At 37.6% G+C, this 24,160-nt stretch overlaps 1 protein-coding gene across 1 annotated transcript in view; it reads right to left on the bottom strand.

The window, feature by feature from the left end:
- The window catches only part of LOC122800048 (slit homolog 3 protein-like), a 2,083,326-nt gene that overhangs the window by 1,875,770 nt on the left and 183,396 nt on the right, over window positions 1–24,160 (bottom strand). The window contains exon 2 of the mRNA XM_044069531.1: window positions 4,348–4,419. Within this exon, the coding sequence (XP_043925466.1) occupies window positions 4,348–4,419 (72 nt within the window). The remainder of the gene's footprint in view (window positions 1–4,347; window positions 4,420–24,160) is intronic.

Here is a 24,160-nt window from a genome sequence, read left to right on the forward strand (position 1 = left end):
CAGATTCAGGTAAGTCAGGAGGTTTATCAGTCTGGTACTGCTTGAAAAAGGCACTATGGGGGTGGAAAAGGTCTTTGCTAATATCCAAAAGCCTAGATAAGTACATGCCATCCCTAGCAAACCAGTGTGCTCTGTCAACCACATCCTCCTAAGCCGTCAGATATTGTAACCCTTTGGCCTGACACCAGAAGCTAAGACAATTGTTAAAATCAGTCCTTCGTTGTTGATAATGTGGCATCATCTTGGAGAAGGTAGCATTCTGTTCATTGCTAGTTTCATACCTGCCTGAGACACATAATCAGTGAGCTTGATCACGTCTCACTTCATATAGTCAAGGGAGGTGCATCTCAGGTCATTATCACCCACTGGACCTATGACAGAGTCATACTGGTACCTGTGGTTCAATGACCTGAGTGGCTGTGTGACTTGCTGGATCCTAGTCCCAGAAAGGCAGATAAATGTGACTCTCTCCTTACTTAGTCTGGTAAGGGGGACATTGGTGTGCCTCACTACAGAATCACAAATGACCATGACATTTGGCTGTGTGCTGGTTTGCCTTAAGGGCTTAGTAGTAGTAGGGGCATTAGATACAGTGTTACTTATGTATAGCTGCAGGTGATGTTTTAACAAAGCGTTTACATGATGGCTGAAGACTCTTTCTTTGATTGTACTTTACAGGAGGGCTTAGTGTTTTAGGAATGTCCGTAAGTGCCTCAGCATAACTAGATTTTGTGTAGGGTCTTTACCCTGTGCAGTAGGAGTGGTGCAGGTGTCACTGACAACCTCTATAGGATTAGTTTGGGTTGTATGAGCGAGTTTTGCCTCCAGCATTAAAGTGTATTCACACCTTTCATATTCCATCTGTTATGTAAAGAATAAGCATGTATTTCAACCAGACTGCCCACAAAGAGAGACAAGAAGTGCATATCCATGGCTGGCTACTGATCTACTAGGGAGGAGTGAGGGAAACTTAAATATCGAATAGGTCAATGACACAAGGAACTTGATGAGCAATACTCAGCTTTGCGCAAACTAGATGCTGTAAGAGATAAAAAGGTCTGTCTAGATGTAAGGGTATTTTACATAAAACATGCACTGCGAGAGTTCAGCATCATTCCGCTGCGAGATATCGGCAACTATACAGATTACTACTAGGCACCACTGCATGTACAGCACCAGTTCTAACTAAACACTATAAATAACATCAAAATGTGCAGATATTTAGCTTGGAAATAATTAATGTGGCTGTGAGAAAAACTAGTGCTGAAACAGTGAGTAATGTAATGTAAGTCTTAGCTTGCTCGTAGGTTATGAGCCAAGCCTTGTGTAACTGCAACACTTAAATAGCAGAGGAGATTTAATTAAAAAAAAAAACAGACAAGACTCTATTGCCAATCAAAAACAGCACAATCTTCTTTCCTTTACATAATCCCAGATGGGAAAATGACTCAGGTTCCCTCTACTCTCAATAAAATATATAAAAGTTAATGAAGATGAGCATAGGAATTCTGAGATGCTACTTGCATTGCAAGAGCTAAGCAGTTACTGTCACCAAAGATGCCAAGGTCACTAGAATCCAGTCAAACTGGTTACACTAATCACATTTTATCTAATGCAATTTGTAGTGGCACTAAAAGGCACATCTATTCTACATTTTAGTCTTCATGACTATGACCACATAAAAGGTGCAGTCACGTACAAAATGAAATGGGCCAGTAATGGTAACAACCATGTTTCAGTGGGTCACCCTCCTTAGCTTAGTAATACAAGGCCTTAGTTCTGATTCCACAGATAACTGCAGCAAAAAAAAGGCTATTTAAAAACACAGACTGTATACTCTAATGGATGACTGTCACTTGACTCTTGTATTTTGCCTTTTAGCCCATTGATTTGACAAGATGAATTCCTTGTGGACTGACACCTTGTCTGGTCTTGTATCTCATTAGAAGTTCATTATGCTTATTCCATGCATTCTCACTTCAGCTACAATTCTTCATTTCAGGACTTCCTCATGGACTTGTGTCCATGCATTATCACTTCAGCTACAATTCTTCATTTGAGGACTTCCTTATGGACTTGTGTCCATGCATTATCACTTCAGCTACAATTCTTCATTTAAGGACTTCCTTATGGACTTGTGTCCATGCATTCTCACTTCAGCTACAATTCTTCATTTAAGGACTTCCGTATGGACTTGTGTCCATGCATTCTCACTTCAGCTACAATTCTTCATTTGAGGACTTCCTTATGGACTTGTGTCAGTGCTCCACATTACCACTGAGTTGATATCAGTTGTTCAGCGATGGTGTGTGCCCCTGTTCTTAAACAGTTCCTCACCCTACAGAAGATGCTGTCCATTAGCCATTATTAATTACTTACAAAGATTTGCATGCTTCTGTCCTGCCGTTCTCCTCCCTTCTTTCTTAAAGGAAGTACATATTAAGTTATTTTTGGCAATCACTTTTTCAGTCCTCGTTTTTCTGGCATGTCATTTGTACAGCATTCTGTAAAGGTAACTCTGGTTTTAAAAGCAAGGATTCAGAAACATAAATGACTTTAATGTACATGTAGATGTCAAGATTTGCACTGGGTGTGACGAAGGTGGACAGGATTAGGAATAAGTATATTAGAGGATCAGCCCAGGTTGGAGGTTTGGAGATAAAGCCAGAGAGGCAAGATTATGTTGGTTTAGACATGTGCTGAGGAGGGATGCTGAGTATATTGGGAAAAAGATGCTAAGGATGAAGCTACCAGGTAACGGGAAAAGAGGAAGGCCTAAGATAAGGTTTATAGATGTGGCGAGAGAGGACACATGCAGGTGGTTAGTGTGGCAGAGCAAGATGCAGAGGACAGGATGAAATGGAAACAGATGATCCGCTGTGCCGACCCCTAACGGGAACAGCCGAAAGAAGATGATGAAATGTCTTTAATGTACACTCCTAGGGTTAGTGCATTTTAAAAAGGCCCTTATGAATTGTCCACTATAGGGTGAAACTTCCATGTAAGTTAATTTTGTTATCTTGCACCAATTTGAATTTATTTTTAATGTCAATGAAACTTGAAATAAATGCAAAATAGTTGTATACAATTCAGTGTTTAACTTTTCTTCAGCTGGATTATTGTTACCCAGGTATTCTGTATATGAACTCAAAGCGGACAAACCTTATTCTGTCTCCATGAGGTAACCTAGAAACACATTCTCCAGCCTACTTCCTGTCCTATCCCCATCTGTCACCTAGTACCCCAGATCTGTAGAATTCTATTTCCATCATGCTTTTACAACACGTTTGAGTTGATAACATTTCAAACAGTCTGCTTCTCTAGTCTAAATTTCTTACATTGATTCATGGATCCATCTATAACTAGGGAAACTGTTGTCATATGATCCCCCACACACTAAGCATATGCTTTTATCTTCACATTATTTCCATAGGATCCTGAAACCAGCAATGCATACCTCTCATCTGTGTTACAAACGGATCTTCATCTGCTTTATGAAAACATTAACCCAGGACAATCACTGCACTATGCATTTTTCTCCTGTATGTATTAATGACAACACAAGAGTCAAAACCCCAGAAGGTAAGACAATACTGGACAAATTTTCCTTAGTCTTTTGATATGCAGATTCATCGAAGATAACCTACACAGTGATGATACTCTATTGAATGCCGTTTTGAAGCCAGCCCCACTGGTATTGAGCAATAAAGCCTTGACTATGACACTGGTGACCCTAGTTTGATTAAAGGTTCATTTGCCTGATGGAGCTCAGAGGAGAAGGGGAGGAGAGGAGTGAGGTCACTTTGCTAGTGCACATCTCCTCTTAGGAGGCTGTGGGACAGTATGTCTAGGGTGTGCATTCCTGGTACCAAATCCTTGATGAAGACCAAAGACTCCATGAGAACACTGTCTTCAAGCATGGCTGTCCACATGTTGGACATGAGATGTGTTACTGGGCATGTGCAGTCAGGTTAGGGCCTCAAAAAACAAACAATCCCTCATGAATGTCTAAATGATGACTCCTCCCAGGTGGCTCTCGCCTTGATGTATGGGAAACAAATGGGCCAGTATACCAAGAGAGGTTCTGAGTGTCTGATAGTCATCAGGCAATGGTTGCAAAACAAAGTTAAAACAAACAATCTAAACAAACAAGACGTGACCACAAATGATGCAAAGATAAGAACAGCGTGCATGTGATCAAGTGTGGTAACGCAAGCCCTCCATCTTGCCCCAGACAGTGGACCAAGGAAAACTACTGCATAAACAAAGTTCTGCAGTTATTTCATATGATAAATTATCTTTAAAACTGTCCTGGCACACACTACAAATGAAAATAAGAACACTTACAGTACTCGTAGATTTCTTAATCCAGCAAAAGCTGTCTTGGTAATCTTTGTAATGTTATTCCTGTCAAGGTCTCTGTAGGGAAAAAAGGAAAAGAAACATATCAGTTATCGCTGCAACAGTTACTGCTGTAACTCTATTACTATTATAAGCATACTATACAACAAAAAGATATTGTTAACAGGATAACAATTTTCATATCAATGTATACAAGTCCACCTTTGTTTTAATAATGTACTACAGTATCCTATACCCTTTCTTATAAAAAGCACAATGACAAGATTTAGGATAGTTTAAATTGCAAATGCCATAAAATTGTAAGAAAAACCATGGCCAGGATTTAGAAACATGCCCAGCCATAAGCAGTAAGACTGGGGCAAAATGATCCTTTTAGCAAAATCACGGAAACCACCGATTGAGAGACACATAAGCCGCAATGAAGAAAGACCTGATTATCAGCTAATTAGCAAGTCTCTGAATTGCTCAGTGGTTACTGCAAGTACTTGCAAGCACTATGCTAATGAACTTAGGGCCAGTGACCATGCATTGCATTTGCACAGGCACCCCCTTATTCACCGCCACATATATATAACACATCGAACAGATCCACCATCATACCTCTTACACCTTACTCTGTTTACAAAAAGTAGAAATTAAAGGATTTATACGCTAATATTTGTTTATCTGAAGTGCTTTTTTGGTGGTTTATTTCTTTCAAGTTTTGCTTACTACCACTTTTGGTTTCGATTGTTATATTTTGTCGGTTTACAAAATGTCCCTGATGTTGCCTTTTAGTTTGTCATTGCCCCATGCAAATCAAGACTGATTACAGTAAGTCAATAATGGCAGACATTAAAGATTCATCTTATTGTACAGAAAATGTATTAGGTTAGCAGACATGTAGTTGTATTCATTTTTGAAAATGGATAAGAGTAAGGGTTGGGAGGGTGGCCTAATGATTAAGGTGTTTGCCTTACAAACACAAGGTGCAGGGTTTGAGTCTCACAAGGGAGAATCAGTTAGGCTTAAAATGGCTTGCAAGGGCAGTTAGCCTAATACTAATCTAATCTATAATATTTAGTAAGACTCTATGGGGTCATATAGTGATCTCCCCAGCTCTGACCAGAAGTCTTGAGTATGGATCCCAAATGTCATAGACCATTACAGTCAGTCAATAATGCCTAACATTACAGAGTCATTCTTCATAGCGCTCTTAATCTGCCTCGAGCTGCAAAACTTTTGTTCTACTAACTTTGAAGGTGAATTAAGGTATCATTACTTTTGTAAGCAGATTAGGGTACTAATCAAGAAGGTTCCTGGTGTCCTAGCGCTCACCCTACCCATACACACACATCTTTTGCGTTACAAAACCTGTCATTCTATTAAATTGTGAAGTGATTCAGGGTTATATTTTAAAATCTCTTGTGTCTACTGCTTGTTCCAGTAATGTGGGATTTGCTCATTAGGCAAGGGGAGTTTGGCAGCCGCACCTCCCATTTATTCACCCACAAATATAAAGCCCCTCATGCATACACATGGAATCATTGCACTCAAAACACACCTCCATCTTACCATATTGTAACTAAAGATATTTACTCATTCAGCTACCCTACCTATTCTCCCACTGCGGCCACCTAGGCACACAGGCACACCCATTCACCTGTGACCACTCACACCTTTGCACAGACTCGCATATGCAGCCACAGACATACAAACACACACATGTATATATATATATATATATATATATATATAATATATATATAGAGAGAGAGAGACACACACAAACACACACACACACACACACACACATATCTATATATATATATATATATATATATATATATATATATATATATATATATACACACACACGCACACACACACACACACCCCAAAAATGCCTGCCCAGTAACTGACTGTAATGTAATCTCACCCACTGAAAGTATTTGGTGAATGTGCTAACACAGCTGGTTGTAATGAATTATGCAGCCAAGTGTTTCTCTGAATTGCTCCGCTGAGTAAATCATTTACTGCAGGCATTTCTGGGGGGGAATACAAAACATACTATCATATGCTTTCCCCAGGAAATCCTTATTTACATTTGCACTAAGGCCCCAGACACAGCCCACCATGTTGCTGCAACTTTTTATGGTAAGCGCTGTGGTAGGGCTGTCTCTGAATTGGAAACAGCTGCCATCAATGATAAAGAGGAGTTACCGCTGATGGTAACATTTCTTACTCCCAGTGAAAGTCATACTGTGACCCAGTACAGATGTCTTAAAATAAAAAAAATAAAGTTGGCCCATCAGAGTCATGCAGAAAAAGCGTTTACTAGTTATACTACCTCCAGCAGTGCTGAGGGAAGAAAAGCCTTATCACGACCTAAACGAGATGAAGGCAATGGCAAGTAAATTGTATGGCGTCCTAGACAACAGCTTAAACCTTCTTTTAAGTGTGCCGATTTTTTATCTATTAACTTTGTTGTGTTACAATTGCTAATGGGCCATTCAATGTCTTGATTTCCATTTTTGTTTTTATTATTATTATTTTTCTATCACCCACAAAGCACTTACAATCTTGCATTTGAATTTCCTTAATTGTTCCCAGTGTTCAAAAACATCCATGATTTCATTAGTGTTTGACCTTTTCGAACAGTAAACCTCTCTATCATCACACCCTTATCCATTGTCTTAAACTGCTTACTGTCTTCAACAGGCCTCCATAGTCACTATCTAAAAATTGTGTGTAGCAACATTTCATATGAAATATCATACCTCTCAAGCTCTTAGCACAAGAATTCAGGACAAAGCCAAAAATTACAAAGGCAGTAAAGGCCCAAAATTTGGGCACATTTGAAATACTGTTTATATAAACATAGAAAGTTGTTAGCATAACAGGTTTTGCAATAACATGCATTTGGATATGAGGTTTGAAACTCAAATTTCTGCCATTATTTAGTAACTACATGCCGCAGGCCCACTGGTGATCATGAAGACCAAACAAATAACAAGGTACTCAAGGAAATTCAAAAGCAATAATTCATAACAAAAATGCACACGAATAAATTAAAAACCACAAGTGAAATTCCATCAACAATGACACTGTGCAAGGATAAAGTATCCAAGAGGATTTTGTGACTCAGGAACTGCCTACAGAAACATTTGCAATTATGTTTAGGTTAGAAAACCACACTTCTTCAGCTCTGATTCCAAAAAATATATACATTATTGACATGCCAGGTACTTATGTGCACTGAAGTTGCAGTTAAAACCTTTGCATAACTCAACAAATGTGGAAATTTATATATTATTATATATTTATATTTCTCCTCCACCACAGAGTGTCTTCTGAGTTTAGGAACATACTTAATTGTGTTATCTACTTACTAAACTGTTAATATTATAAGACTTCTCAAACTTGTTAATCAACAGCGAAATGTCAGGTTGTTACTATTTTCCAACTACTGCAACTGCATGGTTATTGCATTACATGCTTCTGTTAATATATTTCAGTTACTGACAAAAATGTCAAATCTTCCTACAGAAAAATAAAATCTTGAGCTGTCACAAAAGTTACATTGCTGCCAAGTCACAGAGAAAGGATCCATAAATAAATGTCCATTTCAAATGAGAATAATATACACTGAACTATGCTTCAGTTTCCTGCTATTTACTTTAATGTGTAAAATTACAGCTCACTTTATGTAAAACAGCAGCGGTGTTGGACCAAGCAGGAAGGAAATGGAACCTGATCTGTAAATGAACTTAAATCACAGCATATGCAACTCAAAATTTTGTTTCAGTGAAAGAATACTGGGAGCATAAATGTATTAACGCACTGTGCATTTGAAAATTAAAATATAAGTTGGTTTGAATAATTTCAGCTCTTCACATATGATACAGCTTGGGAGTACTTGAAAAGTGACCAGAACAAACTTCTAAGGAAATGGAAATCTGTATAATCTATGCAACACATGGAACAACTTGAAGGGACTGATATTTTTATACACATACAATGCCTTTATCTTAGGCAATATTTATTTATTTATTTATTTATTTAATTTACACTTGTTTACTGGGAAAGTCCACTGAGCCAAGGAGAACCCATTTTCAGTGGTGGCCCAGGGAGAAAAGCTCCATAAACAAAGTATAAGTATTACACAGTACATATATAGTATAGTATGTAACAAACAATAAACATAAACATTACAAATGTGAAGCATAGTACAAATTCAATACAGAACTACACAGTGGAGAACTAAAAGATAGTAGATTAATGATCAATATATAGTAGTACCCTGTCAGACCATGCACATGTACAGCATAGTACAAAGTACCATATGTGGAGAACCAAAAAGAAGTACCTTCTGAGAACCAATTGTGGATCTATACAAAAGCAATTCAGACTAATGTGCAGTACATGACACATACAGTAGTTTGCTACAAAAAACAGTACAAGCCAAAGACAGTATATTTTGAATTGGTCAGTTTATAAGAGTAGTTAAAGGATAAGTATTAGTATTTTGTGAGAAAGAAGAGAGTTAATCAAGGCTGATAACATACATGTGTTGGGATATACAAAGCAAGATAGAAATGAGACAGGGAAGGGAGGAGGCAGGTGGAGAGGTTATAGGAACTACAGCCTTGGTGCAGTTGCATTGCCATAGTAAGGCAAGATGTTTCAGTGACTTCTTAAAGAGAGGGGTACTGCTGATAGACCTAACTGAAGATGGGAAACTATTGCATAGTTTAGCTACAGTGAAGGAGTAGTGCATTTGTCCAGCTGTGAGGGTAGGTCTCACTACATTTAGGAACAGTTGGTTATGGAATCTGAGAGGTCTATTTGGACGAAATTGTGTGAGTAGACAGGACAAGGAAGGACAGCTGGTAGGTTTATAAATAAACTTGTGTGCAGTGGTTAGCTGAATGAGTGTCAGGTAATGTAGTAGTTCCAGCCAGTTTAGTAGGAGTACTGAAGACCAATATTAAGAGGAACAGTTAGCATTTGTTACAAAATGTGCTATTTTATTGTAGCAAGAGGCTAGTTTGTGTTTTAGAGAGGCCTGAATATTTGTCAGGAGAGGTGCACCATAAAAAAGCGAAGGCAGAAGAAAGGAAGAAGCAAGAGACAGATTAGCAGAGTAGATGTGGAAGTATTTATTTCTATAAAGACAGTCCAGTTTTTGGTGTTTTTTTTTTAATATTGGTTTGAATGTGCATGTCAAATTTTCATCTGTGATGACACCTAATAGTTTAGTATAAGGTACTACTACAATTATAATTCTGTTTTGGGATTGAATGGTGAAATTTTCCTTGTTTAATGTAGTGGATTTCTTGGGTTGAAAAATAAGTTTAGATTGAGATGGTTATTGGACATCCATAATTCTGTGGTAGTGAGGGCATCTTGTGCGAGTAGGAGTAGGTCTGATGGTGAGATGGCAACACAGATGATTGTAGCATCATCTGCATATTGGATACCAGTACTTTGGGTAAGAGAGGTGTAGAAGTCATTGATAAAGATGCTGAACAAAAGGGTCCCTAACATGGATCCTCGTGGAACACCTGTAGTTGTGTCCAAGAGAGGAGAAAATTAATTTTGTCATTTGGTCGATTGTTGCCTATTAGAGAGGTAATTTGAGAACCACTCTAGAGATGGGGGTGAGATGCTTATGCCAGCCAGTTTAGTGATAAGGAGAGAGTAGGAGACCATATTGAAGTCCTTGGAGAGATCTAGAATGAGAGAGGAGACAATTATTTACACGTCTCGGGCATGACTGACTATGTCAGAGAAGGATATGAGAGCCGTAGTGGTGCTATAACCTGGTCGAAATCTGTGCTGGTTGGGAGAAAAGATGTAGTTGTGAAGCACATATGATCCTATGAAAATATTAGGCAACAATGGAAAAAATGTATAATCAAATGCACATTCAAGACAAACATGCTACATAGAAGGAATATTCACGTATGTAACTTTATATATGCCTGTCAAATGAAACAGTCACGACAAAACTGTAACAAATTTGAATGTGGCTGGATTATAAAAGCAATGAACCTTAATGAGAAGAGACTTCTATGTCAGCAGTTCCATCAGATGTAAAATAAATTATGTTTACAATAATGCCTTTGTAGCTTGATGTACCATACTGGCTAAAGAACACAGAGTATGAGAAATATGAACTAAGAAAAGCATCTTTTTAAAGTAATTTGGACCAGATTTCAAGCAAATCATTACTATAATATCACACTGCAAAAAATCTGATAGCAGTACTGCAGAATGTACTAGTTAGAGTTGATTTATTTCACTATTGTCTAAGTAATGTGCACAGCTGAAAGGAACCACAACATTCTGCTTTAATTCAAAATCATTACATTCTCATAATAATGAGTTATGACATTCTTCAGCTAGTGAAAAAGCATCATGTAGTCAACAGTATCTTTTGATCCATGAACTAACTTCCTGTGACAGTCAAGAAAGATGCAAATGAAACTAGTGAACATAAGCAAAAAAAAAAAAAAAAATATATATATATATATATATATATATATATATATATATATATATATAAAAACACACACACATATATATATATATATATATATATCTATATATATATATATATCTATATATGTATGTATATATATATATATATATATATATATATATATATATATATATATATATATCACATATATGTATATAGATGTGTGTGTGCGCGTATATATATATACACATATATGTATATAGATGTGTGTGTGTGCGTATATGTGAAGCATGTACCAGTCTCATTTTAGATCCAAGATCTATAACTCTATAAAAAGCATCATTTGTGCGCATGAGGAACACAGCTCTTCTATTACACTTAAGGAAGGAAAACTATTACACTTAAGGAATTTTCTAAGGACTGTAGCCTATGTTCTTCACTTTTCTCAACTTTATTTCTCCACGTCTTTTGGGTTTCTAATACCATGACAGGAATGGATCCCATTCTTAAGTCAAAGTATGATTAAAGTTCATGAAATTGTTTTGATCTGTGATGTCAGCCAAAAGTGCTCTTCACAGCACCCACACTGTGCCCAGCAATGAGTCCTTCTGTAATTTGCATGGGGTTACATGTGTTGGTAACATATCTAAATATGATTGTAGGTAAGACCCATTGCTCCTACTACTATTGGGACTGTCTGGGTATCTTTCTTCCACATTGCTCTCATTTCTGCCTGCAAATCCTGACATTTTATGACTTTGTGTCTCTCTGTATGCAAGACACTGCAGTCACTAGATGTGGCGATTTCAATGATCAATGCTACTTTTGTCTTCTTTTCATGGACCACTACATCAAGTTTTCTACCATCTATCTTTTGAGCTGTTGGTAATGGATGATCCCATGTGATGTAGACTTCATTATTTTCTATGATGCTTTGTGGCTCGTGTTTCCAGTATTTTTCAGTTACTTCAGTATTATAATGTTTGCACAATCCCCAGTGCAACAATCATGCCACATTATTATGCCCTTCAGTATACAGTCCTTCTGCCATTAGTATGTTACAACCAGCAATGAGGTGTACGACTGTTTCCAATTCAGTTTAACAAAACCAACATTTGTCTGTTTCTCCCATATTTTCAATGGACTTTGTAAACCAACAAGTACGCAGCCCACTATCTTGGGCTGCCAATGTTAACCTTTCATCTCTTGGTTTGAATTCGCCTCTCCTTAACCATTCCTGCATTCGTTCCTGATCAACATGAGGTTCTTCCAGAAGTTTTCTATACCTGCAACTATATTTATGCATTTTCCACATTTATTGCTTTCTCATCTGGTCCTTCACCTCCAGTCCTGCTTGATGCTGATATGCTTCTGCTAGATGAAGCAGAGAAGTCATCTTAAACTTACTCTCCTCGTGTTTCAAACCTTTCACTATGTCTGGGTCTTGTGAGGTGAGCAGATATGTATGGAGTCCCATGACTGCAGATCTATACATGTAATCAATTTCAAGGAGGCCCATCCCTCCTTCAGAATAGGAAATATATAATCTTGGTATGTACTGATTTTTATAAATCATTTGGTGAGCATGAGGCATCCTTCTTGTTTTAATACCTACACGTTTTGGGGCCAGTCAATCACTCCAAAACTGTAAGTTAGGACAGAAACAGCAAATTGGTTTATAGCTTGGACTTTGTTCCTAGATGTCAACACTGTTTTGAGGATTAATTTAGGTCTTCTAAAGTATTCCTTATTAAGTTTTATTCACATTTATTTGTGTTTTATTGTTGAGCCTTCATCAGTTCCCAAATATGCATACACTCCCTTTTGCTCAAATTCTTTTATATCACATTCTTGTCCCAAACTGATGTTTTCTTGGTGCTGCAGTTTTCCTGATTTAAAGGTTACTTTTGCACATTTATCAAGACCAAATTACATTCTTATATAATCTGGAAAAGTTTTAACAAACTTGCAGTTGTGCTTTCAGTTCCTCATCTGATGAACTATACAGTTTTAAATCATTGACAAAGAGAAGATGAGAAATCTTTACAAACTGTTGTTTTCTAGGAGCCAAATTATAACCATGGCCTAAGCTGTTATGTAAACAGCTTAATGGGTTAAGGGCAAGACAGAATAATAGTGTTGACAGAGAGTCACCCTGGAATATCCCCCTTTGAAATTTTATCCCTGGAATAATAATTTGTCCTTTATCATGGCTAAATTGCAAAGTCGTCTGCCACTATTTCATGGTCACTGTAAAGCAATTGATCAGTGTAGGGTGTATCTTATACATTTTTAAGCACTCTTATCCATGAATGTGGGATACTATCAAATGCTTTTTTATAGTCAGTCCATTCCATACTTACATTCTTCCCCTTTTTACAGTTCTCCACTATGACTTTATTTAATAACAAATGATCCTTTGTTCCATCTTTTACTGCCCCTTTGTTCTATTGTCATAATTGAGTTTTCTTCTAAATGGCTATAAACTCTGTGTTCATCATTTCCAGTGTACAGTTTATACGTCGTCGGAAGACAAGTTATTGGTCTATAGTTTTTAGGGTAGCTTGCAGGTGCATTCTTAAGCCGTAGCATTGATTTTCCTCTTGTTAGCCAGGTTGGTGTCTCTTCAGGGTGCACATATAAATAGTTTTTACTCATAGATAAATCTTTGTGTAAAGATATTCATACTTTTAACCAGAAGTTAGGTACTGCATCTGGGCCTAGGTTTTCCAATTGAAGGCTTTTCTTAACTTTGTTCCAATTTCTCTGGCTGTTACTTCATCCCATTTCATATCATGTACCTTTAAACTTCTTATTCTTTCTTTTACGTCTTCTATCCATTTAGCATCTTTGTTATGTTTCATAAGATCTTCATAAGTCCTTCTCCAAAATGTATCTATTTCTTCTTTTTTTGGTGGTCTTTCAGTTCCTTTTACCATGTTTCCCAACTCTCTATAACATTTTTTGGGTTATCAATGCAATTAACAGCATGGCCTGTTTTATGAGCAGGCAGAGTACAGAAGTAATGGAAGAGTAAGCCTTGCTGAAAGAGCTATTTCCAGAGAATTGTGGCATACTTACAAACAAGGCCACCAAAATTGGTTACATTAGCAATAATTATTGATGTATGTTGTGTACGTTTCTAAATTCATATGAAGCACAGAAAGATACATTATTCAAATTAATGCTTGCTTAACTTGTCTCCTCTGGTAAATCCTTTGTGGCATCAAAAGACACTCAGTTCACAGGGCTTTGGTCTTTGTCATCCATTGTATCATATTACTAACTTTCACTAAAAAAAACATTCCACTGATTTAGCTGTCTTTCTCTGAAACTACATAAACATACCCAAACCCACCTTGTGGTGCTTTTTATTTATTTATTTATTAAGATTCATATTTCATAGCCTCGCATCTGACCCAATCCAACCTGAATCCAAAGGCCTAGTTCTCCCATCTGCTGTTTAGGTAATCCTCATTCCTATGTGACTCATCCATTTTCCACTATAGTAAACTCTAAGTTGTGTAATAAAGTCAGTATGTGCTGTAAAGCTGAGAGTTAGACCAAATAAATGCCCTAGGTATTTTTGTTTGTTAGCATTGAGCATAGTGTTTTCTGTATGATCAGTTATATAAATGGGAAGGACAATTACTAATTTTTTAAAAGACGGCATGATCACTGCATTAATTTTCCTGTAATTGATTAAGAATCTCTTGGAATAAGACCAATGCCATAAGTCTTTTTGAAATTTGTTTTGTAATCCTGATTAGTTATTATTAGATTCTAAGAGAGGAATATCATCTGCATACAGTTTTAGATTAGGAATCTCAATTGGCAGATCATCAATAAAGACAGAAAATAGTAATGGACCTCAAACAGATCAGTGTGAGATTCCTGGATTTAGAAGACACATGGAGGAAAATGTTATTGTGATATATCAGGCTAGGCCTGTTCTGTGGATAACTCTGAAATTATTGACTAGTATTAATGCCAAAGTTAAGCTTAGCTAGTTTGTTAGGAAGTATGTCATGATTCATGGTTTTAAAGGCCCTGACAATAACTGCAAATAAACCTTCTATAATATTCCTTTCACTCATGTTGCAATATGTGGTATCAGTTGCTCACACATTCTCCCTTGTCAGCTGGTCATGGACATGATAGGCTTTTGACTCATATCTCCCAGACTCTCATGAGGAGGCAAATCAGTCTAATTCACGGTTTATTTCCTGCCTACCAAATTATATGCAAACCTATTCTACCGCATTCTTTATTAAGATACAGGAAAAATGGCATACTTTCTATAAATGTATTTAAAATCCTGTTCAAATATTGCTGGCACAAAGAGGTAAGGCTGGGAGCTATAGTTCCTGTGGTGCAGGGATTAATTCCCTTAGCTCTCATTTGCTACTGTGTGACCTTGAGCAAGTCACTTAACTAGGCAGTGCCTGGGGTGCAACTGGTGATGGCTCCACAATGGTCCTATGGACTGCAAGCCTAAAAATTACAAATGAACCTTAGAATTACAATAGTTCTCCAGAAAAGCACAAATTTCAAATGCATGTAGCGCATTTGTACTTGGCCTCAAACGATTCTAAAGTAATATAAAGAAATGAGAAGACATTTAAAGCAAGCAGTTCATCGTAATGTAAGTCAACAATTTGTCTTTTTAAGATATCATTTTCCCCCCCAGTTGCCTGACAGTCATCAGCTTTCTTGAAACTGATAATTCCCTTCATGCCCCTCTAGCATAAGATACAATCTTGAAGGCCATCAACGAGGCAGCCAAGAGTGTTCTTCTATATTTTGGCCCTATCCTGTCCTTAGTAGCTAATATGTATACTTATGTATATGAGGTCCTGCTATGCCTTTCTCTGTGAGCTATACATGTGCTTATTTCCACTGATGACTCAAGAAGGCTGCCATGAAGACTTGGCTTTATAGAGTCAAGTGCACAACTCTGGCTCACATGACGTACAGTGTACATGTCTCCCACTTCAGTGGGTGTCAACAATGCAGTGAGCAGATCATCTCCCCTCACTACTGGATGAGTGAGCAGGCATTGCTCACTCCTGTTAACCATTCTTCATCAGCTTCTCCAGTGCCTGGGTCACTACTTGTTTCCATGTCATCAGGGCCACAGTCAGGACTTCATCCTTCTGCACCACTGAGCTAACAAGTTAACACCTACTCTTAACTTGGACTATGGAAATGACAGCGCATAATGTAATGTAATTTTATACCATGTAAAACAGTACAGAGGCCATTAAAATTCCTTGATGTCAAATCCAAGATGTTCTCTGCATCCCCTGCAGCAGTAGAACATCACTAATGTTTGACGAAATCCATCAGGAAATCTTTCCCATGCAAATGACACTTCTTGAGTGCGCCACAGTTTTATTGATAAGAAATGTGGATACTTACAATTTTACTGACTCACTAGGAAGTTTAACATGGATAGTCTTTTTTATTTATATATTTATTTATTCTTGGAGGGCATTGCCCTGACAATACTAGCTTGTTTTATTAGCTATCAGAAAGGCAGATGATATTAACAGAACACAAAGTGATGAAAAAACATGGTAAAGAACTAGTAAACCTTCTAACACTAACAGCAAAAGTTAAAATGCCTGACAAACACTTATCCATTTCTCTTTAGCAAGTATTTAAAATTAATCATTCCCTCTATTAAGGTATGCAGTGAAACCAGAACTAACAAAGTGCCTTGCTACTAAACAAAATTACATTTACTTTTTTATGTGTTTATGAACTTGATAAATAAATAAGAGCATAGGAAGCCTTTTTCATTTTCTACCTGAGGCACAACAGAAGAGCAATATATAGCCCAGAATAACCAGTCGGAAGACATTTTGAAAGATTATGTACCCACACAACTCCCTACTACTATATCAGAATAAGCAAACTCAGCAAAGTTATTATCCAGAAAGTAAGAATGTAGCCCTAGATCTTGAAGCTGTGAGGCATAAAACCAAACCACCATTCTACAAACATTAGTGTCCTTGCCTTTATTGTTAAGAAAAAAGGATAGCTGTGCATGCATTAATAAGCCACAGACAAACTAATGACAACTTGCAGATAGTTAATGTTTGTCTGTGCCAATGATGCAATTAAGGCCTGTTAAGAACTGAGGCTTTTTATATCATTCATCTTTTGGGTGTCACTGACATTAAAATGAGCAAACATATCAACATAGCATAGAAGTACAGAACTGGCTCACACATTCTTTCCCATAACAAAGACAGGGTTCAAAACTAGTTACAAAGTTTCATCACTCTATTAATTATTCCTGTAATACTGCAATAATCCTTTTATCCAGTGCAGAAATGTGCTGGTAAATCTTATTAATTTTCAGCCTCCAAATCACATTAAAGCATCACACTGACATTGGTGATACAACAGGTGTGGTTTTCTTCTTTTATAAATGAATCCATAACAACTTGTTGACGTGCACTAGTTGTAAATGTCGGTCTACAGCCAAAGTCAACATAACAAGGCAGTATAATGAATGTTTGTAATTAAAATTCGACTAGAAATTTGCACTCAGCTGGAACAAAAATAAATAAATAAACTAAATCCACACTCATAGATGACAGATTCTGTACTTAGGAGGAAAATCAAAGTCAAACTTTAAAATTATTAAAAAGGTGATTACATTTTAGATGACTGAAATATCTGGCCACGTATTCTCATCCCTACATATATAAAATATTTATTCTTGCCTGCACACACATCTTATGTAATATTCTTCATTTTGTGTGACCATTGTATATTTTATGCCTATCATGGTGTTTTATACTATAGGGATTTAGGACAAAATGATAGAAACAGGCTTTGCTTGTAAATTTATATTTTCTGGTGTATATCAATTATACATATAACAAAAAAATACTCAAAACTGGAGGACCATCTTTCCTTTCTAAACTGCAGTTTTCATCCAGTCAACAGCAGAGTGCACCTGCAGGTGTTTCTGCAATTAACTACTGCAGCACTTCTAGGTGTCAAATACTCCTTGGCCATATTTGCATTAATAATTCGAAAACCATGCTGCATCCAAGGTATCAGAATATATTATCTCAAAGTGTACATGATGGCAAATAACTGTATTGATATTTTACCTCTGTCAATGAGCATTTGTTAGAACTGTAAGGTGATAAACTTCATTTTTTTAAAGGCTCAAGCCACACCATTTGGGAGTTAAAGGTGCACACACAAAAGGTTTGTACTGGAGGGAATGAGTACTACCTATATGACCTCTAGTGATGATTCATATCTTATGTTAGAGTCCACACATAGTGGTATCTGAGACATATGATTTTTAAGTTCCTACCATCATAAGTTCATAAAGCATAATTAGGGTGGAGTGAAGTGGGTGCAAAGTGTTTGGAGGAGAAATACTAGAAGGTGCAATCAACTAATCCTGATCTTTCTTTTTGTGCATACTGACATTTATAAAGTAAATGCCAGCACCACATCTGTAGTCTAATCTGAAGCACGGTAATTCTGTGTGGTACAAAACTGTAGCCAATGCAAGCATTAGGAGGAGAGAGGTTTTTCCTCTCAATTTATAGCTGAGGGGTGCCAGACTGAAAAATGGCATCAGGTGCCAGAAAAGTCAGCTGCAGCGACATATTTTGCTGTGAGCAGTGAATAGTACTGTAGAAGTACCTTTGGTTTTACATTACCCTGAACCTGCACAGTCCCCAAAAGAAAAGATAAAGGCAAGACAAAGTGTGTTATTGATGGAAGGGAGGGTTTATTTATTGACATTTGATTACTGGGACAGTCCAACTGGGTAGGTGACCATTTTTTTCAAGCTCCAAATTACTACAAAAACATTTTAAGAACAATAGTTTTACAAACTTCAAAATAATATGAAAACATCTACAATTTAAATAATGATACCAAATGAGATGTAACATAAAAAATAATTGTTAAGAACAGATGCAACTTATGTGACAATGATTTAAAATTATACAAATGTTAGCCACTTTATAGAGACATTAAAGTTAAGTTAGCATAATGCAAACAGGAACTGCAATTTGAAGTGAGGGGAGATAAAAACAGTGTTATGGCATATTAAGAAAGTGAGTCATAAGAGTGAAATAGACCAACAAGGAAGTGAGTGAAGAAGGGAGAGTAAGGAAGTGTAAGGTATGAAGAGGTTCTTGTTCATATTTAGACATATAGTTTAGCCTGAGTTTGAGAAAGAATAAATCCACATTTTGGCTAGGGAGTCTTTCGGAATGGTTTTAAAGGACAGGAGGGAAGGTACTGAACTGATGGATAGAGGCAAAGAGTTCCAGGCCTTAGCTACATGGTATGAGTACAGACCATACCCAGCAGATTTCACGGGTTTGTGGACGAGCAGGAGTTTTTGGTCACTGGATCATAATTACTGACTCCAAACAAAGCTGCATAGAATGGTGTTTAGAGCTGGACAAGCAGGTGGATGTTGGAGAATTTTATAGGTGATGTTACTTGATCAGGTAGATCTAACCAACTTAGGTGTTGGAGTAATATACAGTGGTGGGTTCTGAAAGGTGCATTTGCTGCAAATTTAGCCATTTTATGATAGCATTGTTCAAGTTTTGAATTTTGTAATGCCTGAAGGTTAGTATGTCTAAAAAGCTTTTGTAGGTTTTTAATTTTTAAGCAGTGTTTGCAAAATAAGCACACAAATAAAAATGAACATAAAAAAGGTAACTCCATCCATCCAGGTTAGTAAAGAAGGCTTCAAAGTCTCTGTTATGCTTCAGGCAATTAGATCAGAAGGCACTCTGATCTATTGAGAAAGTGGCACACACAGCATGAACATATTTAAACTGTAAGTATCTTATTTCTGCTTTATATAGTTAGTCTGTTTTCCCTGATGAAGATCTTATAAACTAACCTGCTTAATCTTGAATATTAAGACAAAACCTATTGACTATCAAAAACAATGCAACAGATACTGAATCACATTCTTAGAAAACTAGGATATATGTGCTTGAATCTAACAGTCCACACTTGCATACTGTGTGATCTCGAGTATCATGTAATTTTGCTGTTCACTGAGATTATATGATCTTTGCAAATAGTCATATGAAAATGTAGTCAGAAGATCACTGGTCCACATAGCCTGTCTGGCCAGTGCAATTGCCTCTTTGCAACTGCCCTACTCTCCCCTCCTATGCAATCTTCCTTACTCTCCCCTCCTATGCAATCTTCCTAAGGGCTCCATGTATCCATATGTACAGCTGTACTCTGCCATTATCTTTCTAGCACATTGTTTTAGGATGACACTATTCAATACATGAAAAAGTTTGTTTTTTTTTATGCCTGGACTAAATATTCTTCCGCCAATCCTCCAAACTGGTGTTATATCCCTAATTCTCCCCTTCCTTCTTTCGATTTGAAGTTTGCTGTCAGCATGCCATTTTGTGATATACCAGGCCCTCTGTAATTTTTCACCAACTCCTTCAGTGTTTGCATATCCAGTTACTATAGCATTCCTTTCATTTTGTCCCTCATGTATTATACTGATATTATATAATTTCTACTACCCTGGACTTACCTCTGTATGCATTTTCTGAGGCCAAGGCTTTCTTTACTAGTTAGTTCCACATAGAGGTCTCACAATTAACATCCAAACCAATGGATAAAAAAAAGTCAAAGAGACAAATCATTCAATAAAAATTGCAAAAAAGTGTGTTATTTCTTAAATCTCTTGTAATGGAGGTCCAAGGAATATGTACAAATGACCCCTTAAGGACATAATACTATTTGAGCTACATGGTTTCTGGATGACATTTACATATCACTTTTTTAAGTCTTTATGGATACATTCAGACCAATAAAGCCAAACTCCACCAGCTGTGGACATGCATTTGCTGACCTTTTTTAGTGTACCCAAAAAGATGTAAAAAAATTATTTACATTCAAAAACAATGTACCTGAAACACTGCATGCCCTTAAGAGGTCATTTGCATACACACCATGGGCCTCCGTTTTACAGGAGGTTTAAGGTATAATACTGTGAAAACTCTAGCTAGGTTATTTTTCTCTTGCAGGTTGCATATAAAATATGGGAGTAATACTGGTGATCCTTCAGTGCCCTGCACTCACAAGAAAACCAACCACTCTCCAAACCAGTCTCACAAGCTACTAAGAGAATGGTGCATGCCCAAGTTAGAATTAACATCATACTCACTGTATTTTTTTCCTAACTGAGTATAGGCTGCATAATAAAGTGCATTCTGCAAACTTTCACAGGTATAGTAGAAACTACTTCCTTCATTCTATGACCACTGCCATGATTTTGTTTTTGTTGTTGTTGTGTCAGCAAACATACTGATCAAATGCTCATCTTAATTATTAAGTCAGAAACAGTAACACAATTAACAGAAACTTCCTCTCACATGGAGATTTCTGGCACCCCGCTGGTTAGATGCTTCACACTATGTTATCCCACTGATTGACTTCTGTTACCTAGCTGCCATACCATAAATCCTGCACCCCTACAGACTTACCCACTCTAGTACAGACTGCATTTCTATGAATTGGTGCAAAGCTGATAGATCTCCTGGCTGTGAGCAGAGTTGGAATCTATTCAAAACTGATAAGTACACTTTTTGCAACTTAATTTGCACTGTGCTGTATTTATACATTTGCTTATTATTTATACAGTTGCTGTATTGCTTCTGTTCTTTGTTATCTCCACTGTGTTTTTTTTCTCAGGGTAGCTCAAAAGCTAGTTTCAGGTAGGGGGTTGTTGAGCCAGCCCACATCCTAGCTGTTCGTCATTGCCTGAGGTGTATTTTCTCTGTTGTAATTCCAGTACAAACTGCATTTCGATGAATTGGTGCAAAGCTGATAGATCTTCTGGCTGTCAGCAGAGTCGGAATATATTCCAAACTGATAAGTACACTTTTTGCAACTTAATTTGCACTGTGCTGTATTTATACATTTGCTTGTTATTTATATTGATGCTGTATTCCCACCCACCTGCGCTGTTGGTATATTTCTTATACTTGGTGACTTTGCAGTTGCCCGCCCCTACTGTAATCTTCATCTGGAACACTCCCCCCAGTCTAGTGTCATTTTACCTATTACAGAGAGAACATATGAGAAAACCAACCCACTTAGTTTGTTAAGCTTGAATTATCTTCTGCTCCTCTCCCTTTCCACTTTACTAATAAAAAAAGAAAAAGAAAATCTTCTGCGCCTCCTTTCTCCCTTTCCACTTTACTTAAAAAAAGCTTTGCTAGAATCTTCCTGTGTTCTGAGTGTGCTTCTCAGCTGATAAGTATATTTTTGGCACTTTTTAACTGTTCAGAGTTGAATAAAACAATAATTGATTTCAGTTCAGAATACATTTTGAATAAATTGCATTTATTTAAACTGTATTTGCTTTAATACTACTACACAATGAAGTGTGCTAGCTTGCACTGCACTTGAATTATTTTTACTGCTGTTTTTGCTGCTTTTCTGTAAAAAAAAAAAAAACAAAAAAAAAAACCTCTAAGCCTTTTTCATACCTTTCCTGTAACTAGTGTAGTCCAGATACATATTTGCTGTATCCAGGACTGTTTGCAAGCTTCTGAGCCCCCCAAGCCTTTCTATGTTGGAGGGAAGCCTGCTAGCTTATCAGTGGAAGTGGTAAGCACTAGTTAACCTATCTACCACATAAGGAGTGGTTCTGGCCCAGAAATTGTAGTTATTGGCCGTTTGGGCAGTTTTTCCATCTCTCTCAACTTTCTGATTTAAAAGCCCGCATTTGCACTTGTTTCCCCCCTTTCCTGTAACTAGTCTAGTCCAGATACAGGTTTGTTGTATCCAGGACTGTTTGTAAGCTCCTGAGCCCCCAAGCCTTTCTGTGTTGGAGGGGAGCCTGCTAGCTTATTAGTGGGAGTGGTAACCTATCTACCACATAAGGAGTGGTTTCTGGCCCAGAAATTTTAGTTATAGGCCAGTTGGGCAATTTTCCCATCTCTCTCAACTTTCGGACTTAAAAGCCCACATTTGCACTTGTTTTATTCCTGTAACTAGTGTAGTCAAGATACAAATTCTTAGTTTTAGCACTTGAATTTGCTTATTCATGTTCAGCACTTGCTCAAAACTTGTTGCAAGCACTAAATAAGCTACAAATGACTACAGCACTCAACCTTCCTCAGTGACTAGAGGAAAACAGTTTTTGTTTCTTACTTTCCTCACTTGCTTAGAGAAAAACAGCTCTTGCACTCACTTTCCTCACTTACCTAGTTGAAAACAGTTTTGTATTCAGGCATGTCCATGGGTCAGCTCCCAGCGTTCTCTCCTGTCTATCTTATGAATCTGGGCATCTTGGGGCAATGTAGCAATTGCCTCATGTACACAGACAACCCTCTCCTCCTACCACCCAACATTACAACCTGTGAGAGATGCACTTGTCTAGCCAAACTGGAGGTAAAGCTCTGTCCAACCAAGACTGAACTTGACTGTCAAGAGGAGAAGGTAAACACTTGCACCACACGACATTCATCACATAGTCTCACTAAATTTACACCACCAAAATCCACACTTAGAAACACAAAGACATTCGCAGAGACTATCAGTAATAATCTGCTCAAGCAACAGAGACCTTCAAAGCAGAAATGCAAGCAACCTCCACCCCCAACACAACCCAAATGACACACAGCCCGCAGAGTCAGTGTGCCACTAAACCACAGCCCATAAGGCAAAAAAAGTACCCAACACACAAGTCATAGGTGACTCTATAGTCAGGCACACTGATGTCCCACTCACCAGGCTAAATAAGGAGAAGGTTACTGTCAGCTACCTGTCGGGTGCCAGGATCCACCACATAACCCACGCACTCAGGTCACTCCACAACAAGTAGAAATATGACTGTCATTGTCCATGTTGGTGTGAATGACCTGAGACGTACCTCCCTGGACTACATGAAAAGAGACATGGAAGAGCTCTCCGATCTTGTAGCCCAGGCAGGCATGACCCTAGCCCTGAGTAGCATTCTGCCATCGCCCAGAATGATACCGCTGTACAAGGACAAATTGATTGACTTCAACAATTAGCTAAGCTTCTAATGTCATTCTAAGGGGATCCAGTATCTGTCTGCCTGGGACACCATGGTCGACAGACCACGATGCTTTGCCAGAGATGGCCTGCACTTGTCGCCCCTGGGATTCTGGATACTGGCTAAGGCTCTTGCCCCCCCCCATTGTGCCTTTTATAGGCAAGATACAAATGACAAATTCACCACCATAACAGGAACAGGCAAGGAAAAACTGAGGGCAATGCTACTCAATGCTAGAAGTCTAAATCTCAAAATGCACTCAC

Source organism: Protopterus annectens, chromosome 4.part0 (assembly GCF_019279795.1).
Source record: "Protopterus annectens isolate FY-2018-M chromosome 4.part0, PAN1.0, whole genome shotgun sequence".
NCBI lineage: Eukaryota > Metazoa > Chordata > Ceratodontiformes > Protopteridae > Protopterus > Protopterus annectens.